This window comes from the organism of the source record quoted next, unplaced genomic scaffold (genome assembly GCF_019419815.1).
Source record: "Pyrus x bretschneideri cultivar Hongxiangsu unplaced genomic scaffold, Pyrus_bretschneideri_v1 Contig40, whole genome shotgun sequence".
NCBI classification, from domain to species: Eukaryota; Viridiplantae; Streptophyta; class Magnoliopsida; order Rosales; family Rosaceae; genus Pyrus; species Pyrus x bretschneideri.
The window spans coordinates 3,191,024-3,206,522 of NW_025999724.1; the positions used below are offsets into that span (position 1 = coordinate 3,191,024).

The window sequence follows — 15,499 nt, forward strand, 5'->3', positions numbered from 1 at the left end:
GCGCGGAAGAAGAAAAAGGGAGAAAGAGAAGGAGGAAGAAAAAAAAAAAAATTTGAAAACCCATCAACACCCCCCTGCGGAAGAAGAAGGAGAAGAAGGAAGAAGAAGAAGAGGAAAAAAAGGAGGAAGGAAAAAAAAAAAAATTTTGAAAACCAACAACTCCTCTGCGGAGGAGGAAGAAGAAGAAGGAAGGAAAAAAAAATTGAAAACCCATCAAACCCCAAATCTAATACTCTTATCCATTCTCCACATCCTCTTCTGCACCCATCCTCCACCTTCTCTGCGCACCCATCTTCCCGCCGACAGGGTTTGGGGTTTTTTCTTTTTGGGTTGCAGGAGGGAGAAGAGTGTGAGTGTGGGTGTGGGGGAAATTGAGTGTAGGTGTGGGAGAAGACAAATTGGATTTTTTTTTTTTTTTTTGTTGGGATTTGCAGGTGAGGGAAGAAGATGAAGATGGGGAGAGGAGGGAGGAGGGAGGAGGGAGGAGGGAGGAGGGGAGGGATGAAATGAAGGTTTTTTTTTTTTTTTTTTCCCTCTACCTTTTATAATTATTATTTTAATATTTAAAAATATTAAATAATTGTTTTTAGTTTTTAATAATTATTTAATAGACAGTAGGTTCCGAATCAAGCCACGTTAGCACTTAACAGAAAAATTGACGGAAGTATGATATTGTCACAAATTCGTAAGATACGGTATGACATTGTCAATTTTAAAAATGAGGTATGAAACTGTCGTGATCCTAATAGTTGAGGTATTTTTTGTACTTTACCCTTAAAAATTTGGTTAGCTTTACCTGTCTTATTAATGCAATACCCCCGAATAAAAGATCTAGTTAGTTGAAAAGAGATGAGTCTTTCATGCTCTTGAAAAACCAAGGAGAAAAGAAGAGATTTATGCAACTTTGAATAATTTGATTATGTACACGAAAATAGAGTTTACAAGTAGTTTAAAATTACAGGATATAAATATTTTTTTTGCTCAAAAGCGAGTCAGAGTAGTCACGTAACTCAATGTAACAGTAAAATGGATAAAAATTAACTGCAGCTAGTGCATTTTTATTACAATCGATCCTACAATAAAATGTGCGTTGGCCACTATTGAAATGTATAAGTTCTTAAATTTTCATGTAAAAAAAGTCATGGGTTCAGTTTCGAAATAAGTTAAAATACAATTAAGTACAAATCGAACTTCAGTAATAGGTTAAAAAATATGTTTAATTTTCATGTATTGAAATAAGTTAAAATACTACATAGAAGGTGCTTGTTATATGTTCAGTTAATTTTTGAAAAAGATAATTAAAAAATTTAACAGTGTTAAGTCTTAGTTAAGTTGGAGGACACGTGTTGAAAAAGTATCAAGAAAACACATGAAGGAGACACATAGTTGGGGATAGCAGATTTGATTTGTCGACTTAGATTTAGTACGTTAATTTGATTTGATTCGTTGACTCTAATTTAGTTACCAATGTTAGTTATTTAGTTAAGTGGGTGAACACATGTCAAGTAATTAGAGAAGATGTACATAAAGGAGACACTAAAACGGTTAATGTTAGTTATTTAGTTAAGTGGGTAAACATATGACGAGTAATTAAAGAAGACATAAAGGAGGCACTAAAACGGCGGCTAGTACAAATCAAACTTCAATAATCTTTCCTTTTTTTCTTAGTACAATAGTCTCTCTCTTTTTTTTTTTTTTAAATACAAACAATACAATACAATACAATACAATACAAATACAAATACAAATACAATACAATACAACGCAAACAATAATAAAGACCTAGCTCCATACTCCAAAAGGCACCCCTATAGAATATTAGCGCACAAATGATGCATGCATGGCAACTTTGACTGATGACGGGGAGCAGTTGGTAATTTCCTCGATCAGAAGATATCAGGAGCTACCTAAGAGATAAAAGTAAACAAGCGGCGGTAGTTAAGTTTGATAACAAAATTACTACTCATATATGTGCGTGTGTACGTGTATCTGTGAGATGAAGATCGGTACGTACCTCGTAGTAAAATTACCGCGCGCTTGTCGTTTGAGATGTTTTGAGCATCCACCGTTGCCTGATCAAGGCAATCCTCACATAAAACCAGTCATCTAAAACATTTAAGAAGTTGATGTACGCGTATCTCCATGACCTGATGAATATCAAACTGCCACAAACTCCCCAAAATCCAGCAAAAAATCCAAGCCCCGCACATATGTAAAATCCCTTGCTTATAAGCTCATCCTTCTCTTCTTCTTTTCTCATCCCAATGTTCTGATCTGGATGATCTGTTTTTTCTGGAATACACGGCTTTTGAAGTGGAGGTCCACACAACTGAGGGTTTCCAGCATAAGTAGAGGGATCAAAGCTTTGGAGCGGAGTTCCAATGGGAATTTCGCCAAACAAGTTGTTGTATGACAAGTCCAAGACACCAAGGCGATCTATTCGAGAAAGGCTTGTCGGAATTCTTCCATCTAACTGGTTTCTTGACAAATCAAGGGCATCCAATGACTGCAACTTTCCAATGTCTGGAGTTATGTGACCTGTTAATCGGTTTCTCGATAGGTTTAAAGAAACCAATCCAACTAAATGACTGATTTCTTTTGGTATCTCCCCGATTAATCTGTTGCTTGAGAAATCAATTCTCTTCATAAGCCCCAAAGTGTTTCTGTATACTTGCATGCTTCCCTTCCATATGAAGGCCGCATCATCCTCATACTCATCTGAAATCTCGGGCGCCTCGTAATAATGTGTGATCTTCATATTTGGATTTCCTTTCTGAGCTAGAGTAGTCAAATTATTGAGGCACTTGGGTATACCTCCCGAGATGTTGTTCATAGAGAAATCCAAAATCTGAATGCGTGATAGACGACATAACTGTGATGGCATGCTTCCATTGAAATTATTAGATGAAAGCATTAGGATAACCAAATCCTTAAAACTGACTCCTAACCATTTTGGTATAGGTCCCGATAATGTATTATTTCCAAGATCAATGACTCTTAAACCTGTGCAGTTCTTCAAGGATGAAGGCAATTCTCCCAAAAACCTGTTGCTTCTTAACTTCAGCGTTTCCATCCGAAATAAGGAGCCTATTGTGGCAGGAATTTTCCCAGAAAGAGCATTGTAACTCAAATCGAGCATGACCAGATTGTCCAAATATGTCAAGAAATCTGGAAGTTGTCCATAGAGATTGTTACTTGAGAGATTAAGAAAGGTTAAACTTGTTGCGGTCGGTGCACGCAACCAAGTAATCGGCCCAGAAAAATTATTATTTGAGAGATCGAGGAATGACCCTTGTGATAGAAATGAGGGGATTGGACCTTCCAATTTGTTGGAACTCAAATGTAATTGAGGGGAATATGCAAACTCCAATGTCAAATTTGCAAGTATTGTTCCTCCAATTTGATTGTGTGAGAGATTCATGAAGGCCAAATTAGGAGACATTCCTCGCCAAAACCAACTTGGAAGGATATCGAAAATTCCAGCATTTGAAATATCAAGTCTAGAATAAAAGTTCTGAGTTTGAAGCCATTGTGGAAAATTTGGACCTACCTTGCAAGAACCTAGTATTATATAATCCAATTGGAAAGGAGGAATCCAATCCGAATGGAAGTTTAAAACTAGAGAGTTAAAGGACAAATCCAAATATTTCAATCTGGCAAGTCGTGAGAAATGGCTTTCGGAAATCACCCCTTCCAAATGATTCATACTAAGGTCGATACTCTCGAGCTTAGACATTTTCCCAATAGTTTCAGGAATTATTCCACTTATTTGATTGCCAGAGAGATTTAAATCTTTCAACGACAAAAACTTTATAAGATTAGGAAATGGCCCGACAAGATGATTGTAAGAGAGGTCCAGAAACTTTAATGAGTTTTGAGCGCATGCAGACATTAATATTTGAACCAACTGGGAAAATTGTCCACTCAGTCTGTTGTTCCTGAGGACCAACGATCGCAAACTGCATAATCTAGCAAAAGAATGCGGACTCCATCCTTCAATTTGGTTAAAAGAGAGATCAAGATAGGAAAGCGAGGTCATGTTTCCAACAACACCAGGAATTGGACCAGTTAAATTGTTGCCAATGAGGTCAAGATAAACAAGGCTTGTACTATAGGTTGAAAACCATATGAATATCGAAGAACATGTGAGACGGTTCAAACTGAAATCAGCATGAGCAAGATATTTAGAAGAATTTATGGTAAAGAGAGTGGAAGGCATTGGAGGAGAATGAAGAGAACAATCCCTTAATGAAAAGTCCCTTAGCTTAGGGAGCTTATTAATTGCTTCGAGCCAGTCATAAGTGTTATTGAGATTGTTGTAACTCAAATCCAAATGTGTTAATGAAGAAAGACGAGGGAGCCAAGAATTGAGATTTTGCACAACATTAGTAGCAAAGTGGTTGTAGGCAAGATTGAGTTGTAGCAAGTGTGAAAGGTTTCCAAGCTGACTTGGAATTCGACCACCAAAAGAAGCGTCAGAGAGATCGAGGTATCTTAAATTGGATAGGGAACCAATGAAATCTGGAATTTGGCTCCCATTGAAGTCAATTCCATAGAGGCTCAAATATTTCAAATGCTGCAACTCAATCAGTTTAGGGCTTATCGTCTTACCTTGCAAATCATATAGTAGAAGATCAAGCTTGATAACATGATCACCTTTGGTTTGGTTGCTGCAGAAAACTCCTTCCCATGTGCAACAATCAGGAGATCCCCAAGAAGTGAGTTGGTTGTATTGATCCACGAGGCCTTGTTTGAAAGCAAGGAGTGCTTCCCTTTCCCTCTCTATGCACCTCACCGCCACACCAGAAGCATCACCGTGGCCAAGTGCTACTCCTGAAGAAACTTTATTATCGAATCCAAGGGATAGTGAAGGGTTGAAATGTTGTAACGAAATTAGCACCGCAATCAAAGCATAAAAGTGCATCTTAATATTCAAATCAACGTAAAGGCGATTGAATAATCGAGAAGCAGCACAACTATTTGGGGTTTGTTAATGGAATGTAATATCGAAAAAGATGGGAGCACAATGAAGGTGCAAGTGTATATGGATGTCTGAGTACTTCACAAACAAGCTTGCATCGAATATATATATATATATATATATATATATATATGTTGAAAATCAATGTCAAAGTTAGGTATGGAAAATTAGGCAATGTTAGGCATGGTTGAATAAAAATAAATTAGGTGCAATTAATGTGTTTTGTGTGGTAATAAATAATCTTAGTTTATTCATTTGGTTTGCTATAAATACCCAAGTCCTCAAGCATTGTAAATCATCCAAGGAAAAACAAAGCCTAGAGCTAAATAAGAAAAGCTTTGCTAATTAGTTTGTTTTGTGAGCTTTCTTTAAGAGTGTGTTCTGTTTTCTTCTTCTTGGGATCATTAGAGTTATCTTGGATACTCTTCTTATTCAACAATTGGTATCAGAGCCAAGTCGGTCAGGGATCGGTCTTGGTAGAGCATTGGTTGTAAAGTCTCTTGGAATTCCGAGTATGCTCTGTGGTTGCAGTTTTGACTGATCTTCCACATCAGAAAAGGTTTCTTGAGATTATTGTTGGGGTTATCACAAACCTTGAGAGGGAGCTTCTTTGTGTCGAGAGTAGTGTATTACTCTGCACGGTAGTCACTCAAGCTTGCTCGGTGTAGTCAAAGTCTTGCCGATACGATGGGTGATCTTCAAGTTGTTGGAGGAATCAAGAAGCTCAACAACCAAAACTATAACATGTGGGCAACGTGTATAGAGTCTTACCTTCAAGGTCAAGACTTGTGGGAGGTTGTCGGTGGTAGTGAAGCTACACAACCGGCAGCGGAAGATGCTAAGGGTGTCTTGCAGAAGTGGAAAATTAAAGCAGGCAAATCAATGTTTGCTTTAAAGACCACAATAGAAGAAGAAATGTTGGAGCACATTCGGGATGCTAGAACGCCAAAGGAAGCATGGGACACTTTTGTTACACTCTTTTCGAAGAGGAACGATACAAAATTGCAACTTCTCGAGAATGAGTTGCTATCAATGGTACAACGCGACATGACGATTGCCCAGTACTTTCACAAGGTGAAGTCGATATGTCGCGAAATTTCAAAATTAGATCCAACAGCTCCTATTGGGGAAACCAGGATGAAGAGAATAATTATCCATGGTTTGAGACCCGAATATCGAGGGTTCATTGCCGCTATACAAGGATGGCCGACACAACCATCGCTTGTTGAGTTTGAAAATTTGCTTGCAAGTCAAGAAGCTATGGCCAAGCAAATGGGAGGAGTCTCACTGAAGAGTGAAGAGGAAGCGCTCTACACCAACAAAAGCAAAGGCAGCTTTAAGCAGCGTGCTGGTGGTGGATCTAAAAGAAATGGTGACAAGGAAAAAGGTCATCAAGGAGGAGGGAGTTCTCGGCCAGGGGGAGCTCCGAAGTATCACGGCAACCGTGGTCAGTCCCAGAATAATAAAAGATTTGAGGGCAAGTGTTACAATTGTGGAAAGAATGGCCACATGGCGAAAGATTGTTGGACCAAGAAAAAGCCTGTTGAAAGTAATACTGCTACTTCCAGTTCGAAGGAGAATAGTGAAGATGGCTGGGATGCTGAAGCATTATTCGCTACGGAGGAAGAATGGGACGCAGAAGCATCATCTTGTTGGTGCTCAGAAAATGAGGCGTCACCTGACCCAAAAGAGTTTGAAGATACGTTGCAAGGGAAACTGGGAGACCAAGCTGCCCAAATCCAATCAAGTCCAGATGAGCCTGAAGATTTGCTTACTGGAGACGATGTCGACCAAGAAGTACCTAAGAGTCTTTGGCAAACAGGTGTGTATCAACAACCAGACGAAGAAGGTGGGCCTAGTGTACCGGAAGAATCAACTCCGAAGGTCAACAAGAGCACGGAGACCAAATCCCAAATATGCCAATGCAGCCATAATTGAAGAAGCAACAGAACCTGAGACGTTCGAAGAAGCATCGCAGAGTTCTGAGTGGATGACAGCTATGAAAGAAGAGCTTGATGCACTTCAGCAAAATCAGACTTGGGATCTCGTGCCAAAGTCAAGAGATGTGAAACCCATATCTTGCAAGTGGGTTTACAAGATAAAGCGTCGTCCAGATGGGTCAATCGAGAGGTACAAGGCACGATTGGTAGCTCGTGGTTTCTCTCAACAGTACAGACTAGACTATGATGAAACGTTTAGTCCAGTGGCGAAGCTTACAACAGTCCGAGTCTTACTTGCACTTACAGCCAACAAAGACTGGAATCTGTGGCAGATGGATGTGAAGAATGCTTTTCTTCATGGAGAGCTGGATTGGGAGATCTACATGATCCAACCAATGGGATTTCAGAACCAAGATCATCCTGAATATGTGTGTAAACTGCAGAAAGCACTCTACGGATTGAAACAAGCACCCAGGGCGTGGTATGGTAAGATTGCTGAATTTCTAACACAAAGTGGTTATTCAGTAACACCTGCAGATTCCAGCTTGTTTGTCAAAGCCAATGAAGGAAAGCTAGCTATCGTGCTAGTGTATGTGGATGACTTGATCATAACCGGTGATGATGAGGCAGAAATTCTTCGGACGAAGGAGAATTTATCAGTCCGTTTCCAGATGCAGGAACTTGGTCAACTCAAGCACTTCCTTGGTCTAGAGGTTGATCGCACACAAGAAGGAATATTTCTCTGTCAACAGAAGTATTCCAAAGATTTATTGAAGATGTTCGGAATGCTCGAATGCAAGCTGATCTCTACGCCGATGGAGCCAAATGTCAAAATGAGTGCACATGAAGGAAAAGATTTGGAAGATGCGACGATGTATCGACAATTGGTAGGTAGTCTGATCTACTTAACCTTGAGGTGGGATTTGTGGAGGTATTTTTTTTTCCTTATTCTGGGTATTTTCTTTATATCATTAGATCAGCTGTCTGGGTCGATGATTTGTTTGTGTTTTTCGTTTCAAAACGTGTTGCTCTACGTTTTTTGGAATTTAGTTTTTGTAATTTTGGGTGTTTTGTTTATATCCTTAGATCTGTTGTTTGGTTGTATGATTTGCTTCTGTGTTTTGTTTCAGGTAACTGTGCTCTTCGTTTTTTGGGGCTTCTGTGCACAAGCTTGGAAGCCAATTATACTCAAGGTAAATAATTTCGGTTTTTTACACATTTTCTGCAACAAATTGTATTTTTTAATATTGTGAAAGTTATGTTTTCTATAGTGTGAAAGTCCAATCTGTGGGATTTATTTATTTTCTAATTTTGGTGTCGTTGCTGTGTTGTTTTATGGTTTTGGATGGTATTGGATGACTTGGTGTTTCCATTTATGTGTTGCAAAAGATTTTATCTTTGCTGCTGAGCCATATGAGTGGTACATTGACTTGCTGCGCTTCGGGGCTGTCAAACATTGTGGTTTTGGTTTAGGATTTGAACGGATGGTTATGTTTGCTACTGGTATTGACGACATTAGAGATGTTATTTCTTTCCCTAGATATCCAAGAAGAGCAGATCGTTGAATTAGTCTATAGATTGAAAGGGATATATTTGAATTAGTTGTTATAGGTTTGTGTCCGTTACCTTTATCTACATTAACAACAGTATTGCCCGATCATCATCGGAAGAACGTAGAACAAAGAATTGCTGCTGTCAATTTGATTTGTTATTAGACAAGCAGATCTGGGTTTGAATCTTTGTTTGGTGATCGAAGATTGATTTCTTTGTTTCTTCATTGTCGATTCAGGTGCTTGCCTCACATGGCTTCGGAGAAGTGATGGTTTTGCTTAAGTGTTTTAGATAATTTGAAAAAAAAATATGTAGATACTATGATTTGGGGTTGCTTCCTTAAACCTTGATAAAGCAGTCCATGTAATTTTAGCATGGTATCATTTTTTATCTAATGCATGAGTATAAGAAATGTTAAGACAATAGTATATTGGGAAACACCATGTGATGTAAAATGCAAAGAGAAACAATGAACCATGTTTTATATTTTGTTCATATTGGTTGATTTAAATTTGGGAACTTTTGACTTGGATTAATGTGTTCCGTTTAAGATATCATTTGTAGATTATGAATCGTTTGCCAACGCAAAAATTTACATCTTTTATGGTAGGATTCATGCCTTTTTTTTCTTAATCAGTTAATCTTTCAATCTTTTAGATTTTATCAATAAATTTGATTTGGGTTTCATTTATTTGTAAAACTAGACACTATTTTGTGAAGATTTTTCTTTATAATTCAGTAAATAATTGCTTCTTTGGCTGTAAATTTAACTTTTGTAAATTTCCAGGTTGTTCTAGACTTTGTCGATACTGCACAGTTCTCTTCGCGGCCCATTTCTATTTCGTATAGCAGAGCTTGATAACAGGTTTGGGTCAGTCTCAATTGCCAGTAGATATTACTTTGTTTTAATTTATTCATCTTTTTTTCAAATTTTTGTGCAAATATTTTTGAAACCCAAATAATTCAAAGTTCAAATTTATGTGTAAATTGATAGGTGTGGGTGTGGACACCCAATATGACTTTTACATGGTGTTGCTATCTGGTTTTTCACATAATTATACTGGGAACCATTGAAATTTAGGTTTAGCTGCAGATAAAACAAAATCAAAACATTACAAAGTAGAGGTATAATTTAATTTTTATATTATCATTGGATTAAATGAATATAGTAAGAACATTGACTTGACGTATGTGCTTTTGTTTCATATCTAGAATGGATGTTTTCCTGAAATTTGCTATTAATTGGTTTTGATTTTCCTCACCGAGCATGTGAAGGGTGTAATCTACTTAAAGTAAATAACCCAAATAGTTGAAAATGCACTCACCTATTTTATTGATAACTATACAGAGATTTGAATCATTCAATTTGTGTTAAAATGTTGTATTTTTTTAACTTCAATGGTTTCTTCGTTAATTTGTATCAGCTTTTTAGCTTATTAGTTGCTTATATAATTATTCCTGTGTTTTTTGTAAATTTACGAAGAAGGATTGCAAAAGATCACTTAATGCTTTGGAAAATTGCTTGGTGATTCTATTTGGTAAGCTTTGAAAAGCCTCATCTTTTTATTCTTGGTTATTTTCCCCTTAATTTGTATTTGTCTGCTTATGCTTGGCTTGGACTTTGTTTCACTTTTTTTATTGATTGCATTTGTTTTTGCTACAGTGCAGCACAGTTTTGTCAAGCCCACGTGTTGATCGTCACGTGGTGCTTTGTTTGTGTTTTATTTTCTTCCATTTTGTTTCCTCTCAGTTCCAACTTTGCTTCGCCGTTGCTCTCACCCGTTTTGTTTCCTCTCATTTTGTATTGATATTGTTATTCCTTTCAGGGTTGAGAGATCAACACAGAAAGCGTAAGAAATAGATGAACAAAGCAGATTGAGCTGAATAATCTCGGTCAAACAACAATCATAATTGTAAGCTCAAGAGTAACTGTTTTTGTGTTAGTTGCATGTCTTAGTAGTTAGCAATCCTTTCCTTTACATTTGATGAAATCATTTATGCATTACTGAAGCTTTGTTATGCACCTAGCTCTTTGCTTCTCTTGCCTACTATCGTTTTCTACTATTGAAATACAACTTTATACATGTTTTATAAACTTTTAAAACCCGCAGCAACGCGCGGGCATTGATTTCTAGTTGTAACTAAAACAGTGACATAGAAAAAGCAAGTTAAGATGGCCAACCAACCCACAATATGTGCTTGACTTGGCTCAATGGAAGTGGCCAGGCCATTAACTAGACTTTACTAGTTGAATTGTTGACGCAAAATTAAATGATTTTTTGCCTTGATTTGGTTGAGTTTTGATTTTAATTGTATTTAATCTTGCAAATGCTGCAATCCACAAGGAGGCATATGCCCAATTGCCCATCCAACAAGACTATGCATACTGGTTTTATGTAAGTAGGAAAAAGGAAAAGAAAGTTCATGTTTTTTAGTTTTTTGTTCTTTTGATATATTTTCAGAATTTGAATCAGAATGAACTAACATTATCATAGACTAAAGAAAAGACAGTGAATGGTGTTAGGCATTATTGCATGTATTTCAAACTATAGAGTGTCTTATACTTTATATTGCTTGGAAAAACTAGAGTAATAACTTTACAAAGACCAAAGATCAACACGCTACAAAGACTATATATATCTAGCAATCATGACTTTGTATGGGGCATAGAAAATGAACAATTTATTGGGGGAGTCAACCACTGAGTTCTCTATCATGACTTCATATGAGGGGCGTAGAAAATTAACAATTTATTCGGGGAGTAAACCACTGAGTTCTCTTAGTCTACCACCCGAGCTCAATCCAAAGATTACGATCCAAATTATGAGTTTGAAGCTATGAGAATTGCTTGCAAGACTCGCTAGGCATTTGGTATTTTTATCCCATCATCAACGATTTTTCCCTCCATTATCTCATCGGACATTTCTTTCCTATTCTACCCCTTTAACTTCAATGCCCATCAGTCATGTTCTTATCGTCGATCACTTAACCAAAATTACAACTCTTTCTGGGACTGAAAAGAGAAAATTGCAGTGAAGCAGAAGCTTGGTCAATCTCATCTGGGAACTGTTGTGGGACAAATTTCATTATTTGTTTTAAGTCAAGTACAGTTCTAGTGAAACTATACTTGATGTTGTGATCGTAATGCTTTACTTTGAGATAAATGTATGATGATAGTCCATTGTGAGATTTGATAAGCCTTAGCGATCTACAGCCTCACTTGTAATTATATATATTTTATTTAGACTCAATGAATGAGGAAATAACTTCTTCAACAAATACAATTTTCACATTATATCATGATGCTTGTTTGTTGTACAGATTTCTAGAGTGCTAATATCTAACTTAATTGATTTACAATTCTAATTTTTTTTTTCTTTTTTTCGTTTAATAAAGGTATAAGTATAAGTATGGGCTTCAGTATTGATTTAAAATCAAATGTTGAAGATTGTGACGAGGAAGTTGATGTATGTGTCGATGAAGATCTAATGCTCTAATACATAGAATGGATTCATTGCCACCATGACGTCTCGTTTCAGCAAAAGAATGATAAGTAATTTTTTTCAACACATGTCATTCGTTTATGGATCAAGACATTGCGTGACATTTAACCCATTTCATATAAGTTGCGACTTTGTAAGTGATGTTTTACCTCAATGCTTAGACTTTGGTATCAACATCCACTATAGCTAGTTTCAAGATTCTGCCACCCTATTCTGTCATTCTGATATAGTTAAAAAAAATAAAAAATAAAAAAAATAAAAACACTATTTGAAAGGAACTAGTCAAATACTAAATACATTATACATCAACTACAAGAAGTAGATGAGGAGCTCAATTGGAAAATAAAAGTGAAACTTGACATGAGGGATAAAATGGGAAAGAAAAGTCTAATGAGATAATGGAGGGAAGAGTCATTTGTGGTTTGAGTTCTCCATGTTGGTTTAATCAACAATTTCAAATTTTTCTTAAAGAGCGAGAACGTCAGGTACCTTGCGAGTCTTGCTAGGACCTCAATCGTACGTATTTCAATTGAAAAGGAGAATTCTAGTTGGAAGTAAAAAAACTATTCAGTTAAAAAGATATTTGGTTGTACTTTCGACTTGCGAATGACGAGTTTAATTTTAATTTTTTTATAACAGAATTTGTAATGAATTGGGTGTCATTTTCTCTACTTCTTTTGATGTTTTTTATAAAAACTTTCTTCATTCAGAATTAAGTAATTTAAACTCGGTTCATTTCCTTTCATTCAAGTGGCTGATGTAATATTTGTCACAGGATGAGCTCCCACTTGAATACATTTGATCCTCTTGGATATATAGATTTTGTCGTTGAAAAGCACTTTTCCTATAAAAAAAAACTCCACTGAGTAATCCTTTTTGAGTAATGCTATTTATACCATATTTTTACACCACCTTAGGTGGCATATGATGTGGACAGCCACATCATTCAAAAAAATTGCAAAAGCCAAGGAAATGAATGAGAAAGACTCCTCGTATACCACAATCATTATTTAATTAACTTATTTTTCTTAGTTATTAGTTTATTAAATAATAAACTAAATTTTAAAATATGATTAATTCAAATGATGTGGTTGTCCATATCAAATACCACGTAAAGTGGTATGAAAATGTGGTACAAAAATATAATATGAATATCATTACTCATCCTTTTTAGTCTTGCTGCCCATTTATGCCGCGTCAAAAGTGTTTATCAATCTTTGGGCAGTTTCCTGTTTGTTTCTGTTAAAATAAATACCCAACAACAAAATCATGAGTTAAGTGAGACGTTGGGCTTGAACAGGTACAACTGTTTAATTTGGATCAAAACAGTGATTATTGAAAGTCCATAAGTTTTTAAGGAAAATTCATGGATCAATCATCAATGCTCATGAGTACTCCTTTTATTTTTTTTATTTTTTTTTATTTTTTATTTTTTATTTTTTTGACCAATTATGATGAAGAGTTAATCATTTTAGTTTGCGAATGGCTATCTTTTGATGCTTGTAAATTCTAATGGATCCCTGCTTGGTGGTGGAATACTGGAAGTATTACTTTGGAGGCAGCTCTGTTGAAGAATGGGGAGGAATGTGAATATTGTTTACAGTTTTCAGGTTGGTGAATTGTTTCTCTTTTATTATTTTATTATTATTATTTTTTATTTTTGGAAAGCAAGTTTTTTATTAAACACCGAAAAGCAACACAAACAAAGAAAACCCACAGGCCCAAAACTAACTTATAAACAAGCAAAAGGGGCCAAACACAAACAGAAAAACAAAAGGGCCAAACAAACAGAGTCGGCCCAAAAGGCAAAACACAACAGATAGCAACTAGAAAGTTCCACTGCTTCCGCCACCACAGAGAATTCCGACCTACTCCAATCCTCACCCACAACCAAGCAACACCTCATCAAATGCACTAGCGAATTTCGATCTGCTCCGCGAGCACAGCCATAGAGTAAGGATAGCAACAACAAAGACAAAGAAGCCAACTATCAAGATGAAGTCCGTGAAGTCACTGCCAAAAAAGGCAAATAGAAACGAGAAAGTGGTGGTGTTGGAAACACACGAGCCATTAGAGCTCTACACACAATCTCAATATGAAACATGGCTGAAAATCGAACCAAGGATGAACAAGAACAAGGCATACCAGCGGGGTAAGATACAGAAAACAAATTGAGAAACAAAACAGGAGGAGGAAGTCATAGAAGAAAAAAAAAGAGAAGAGAAGAACACAGCAGAGAAGTGGAGAAGAGAAGAAAATAGAAGAAGAAAAGGAAAAGTGGCAACCGACTCTAGCCAAAGCTGGAGTTGGCCCTAGAGAAGGTGGGCAAGATGAAGACCCTCACCAAAGGGGGAAAGAAAACTCTCATAGAGGAGAGAAGGTCTCTCACAGAAGGATAGAAAAATGCCCTTTTTCTTCAAGGTTAAATATTTTTTGAACTTTTGTGAGGAAGAAAATGTGGCATTTTCTTTCTCTTTTGGTGTTTTTTACTTAGGTCCACTTATGAAACCTCCATTGATGTAATAATTTACAATTTTCAGCATGATCTAAACTTACTCTTTTACTCAACAACTGTGAAAGAACAAATTGAAGTGGTTCATATAAGTATATTTCTTTAAATTTCCAAGCTTTTATGTTATTGTCATTGTGATTTCTCTCCTTCTCTCTCTCTAAATTGTTAATATATATGTGGAATATACAATTTACTTCTCTTTTTTGGTTGGCTTTGGAAGGTGAACTGGTTTTGCAATCATGTCTTTACATGTTGAGATGGGTGCCCTGCATTATATTTTTAATTTTATTTTGGTTTTGGGTTTATTTTCTTCCTATTTTGCCTAAAAATATTTTGGATTGATCAGTGGTAAGAAAGCAAATTCTGTTAGATGCCATCTGCACAAACCTTTTATTAATTACAATTGCTTCCAAGTTTTTCTATTTCCAATCTTTCCAATCAGACAAACATATTTGAATATTTGGTTAAATTGTTACATATTAATAGCTATTAACACTTAATAATATAGTCTAGCGGTATTCCTCTTCACTTGTAAGTAAGATGTTTTAGATACGAGATTTGCTAAAGGCGAATTTGAACAATATTATTGTTTTCCCTTGTAAAGCTAAGTCCACCCGTTCTTCCTTAGTGTAGAAAATATCGTTTGTTTTTTTAAGGAAAAAAAAAGGGAAGTGTTATTGACACTTCAAAAATCTCATTTTACACTCCTCACTAGTGTATTTTTCTTTTCAAATATAGAAAGTTTAGAGTTTAGAATAAGATTTTTGAAGTGCGAATAACAATTCCCAAAAAAAAAAAAAAAATAGTTATTAATGCACTGGTGATTGTGAAGTGAACTTGAGTTATAGTAACGGCACTTAGGATATAGGGGCACTTAGTGTCTATGATAACAAAAATGTCCCTTGTATGCGCATCAATACATTTTAAAAAAAAGTGATTGAAAAAAAGTCTCATGTGCTTTCAGAGAGGCTAGTTGATTTATAAACTATATAATCAAAACTGATTTAGGAGC

At 36.1% G+C, this 15,499-nt stretch overlaps 1 protein-coding gene and 1 long non-coding RNA gene across 3 annotated transcripts; one reads left to right on the top strand and one right to left on the bottom strand.

Annotated features, from left to right (window-relative positions):
* Positions 1 to 1,317: 1,317 nt before the first annotated feature.
* Positions 1,318 to 5,061, bottom strand: LOC125469131 (receptor-like protein EIX2). Its single transcript, XM_048566103.1, has 2 exons — positions 2,015 to 5,061; positions 1,318 to 1,907 (listed from the first exon to the last, which is right to left on the bottom strand). The coding sequence occupies exon 1, from the start codon at positions 4,922 to 4,924 to the stop codon at positions 2,027 to 2,029; it is 2,898 nt and encodes a 965-aa protein (XP_048422060.1). The 5' UTR covers positions 4,925 to 5,061; the 3' UTR covers positions 1,318 to 1,907; positions 2,015 to 2,026.
* A 3,971-nt stretch (positions 5,062 to 9,032) lies between these two features.
* Positions 9,033 to 10,595, top strand: LOC103957405. 2 transcript variants are annotated; one of them, XR_007251454.1, is made up of 4 exons: positions 9,033 to 9,337; positions 9,956 to 10,010; positions 10,299 to 10,385; positions 10,584 to 10,595. It is a non-coding gene; the product is annotated as an uncharacterized LOC103957405 (long non-coding RNA). The 2 variants fall into 2 exon arrangements; XR_007251453.1 differs by lacking the exon at positions 10,584 to 10,595 and having other exon boundaries at positions 9,034 to 9,337; positions 10,299 to 10,514.
* The last annotated feature ends 4,904 nt before the right edge of the window (positions 10,596 to 15,499 follow it).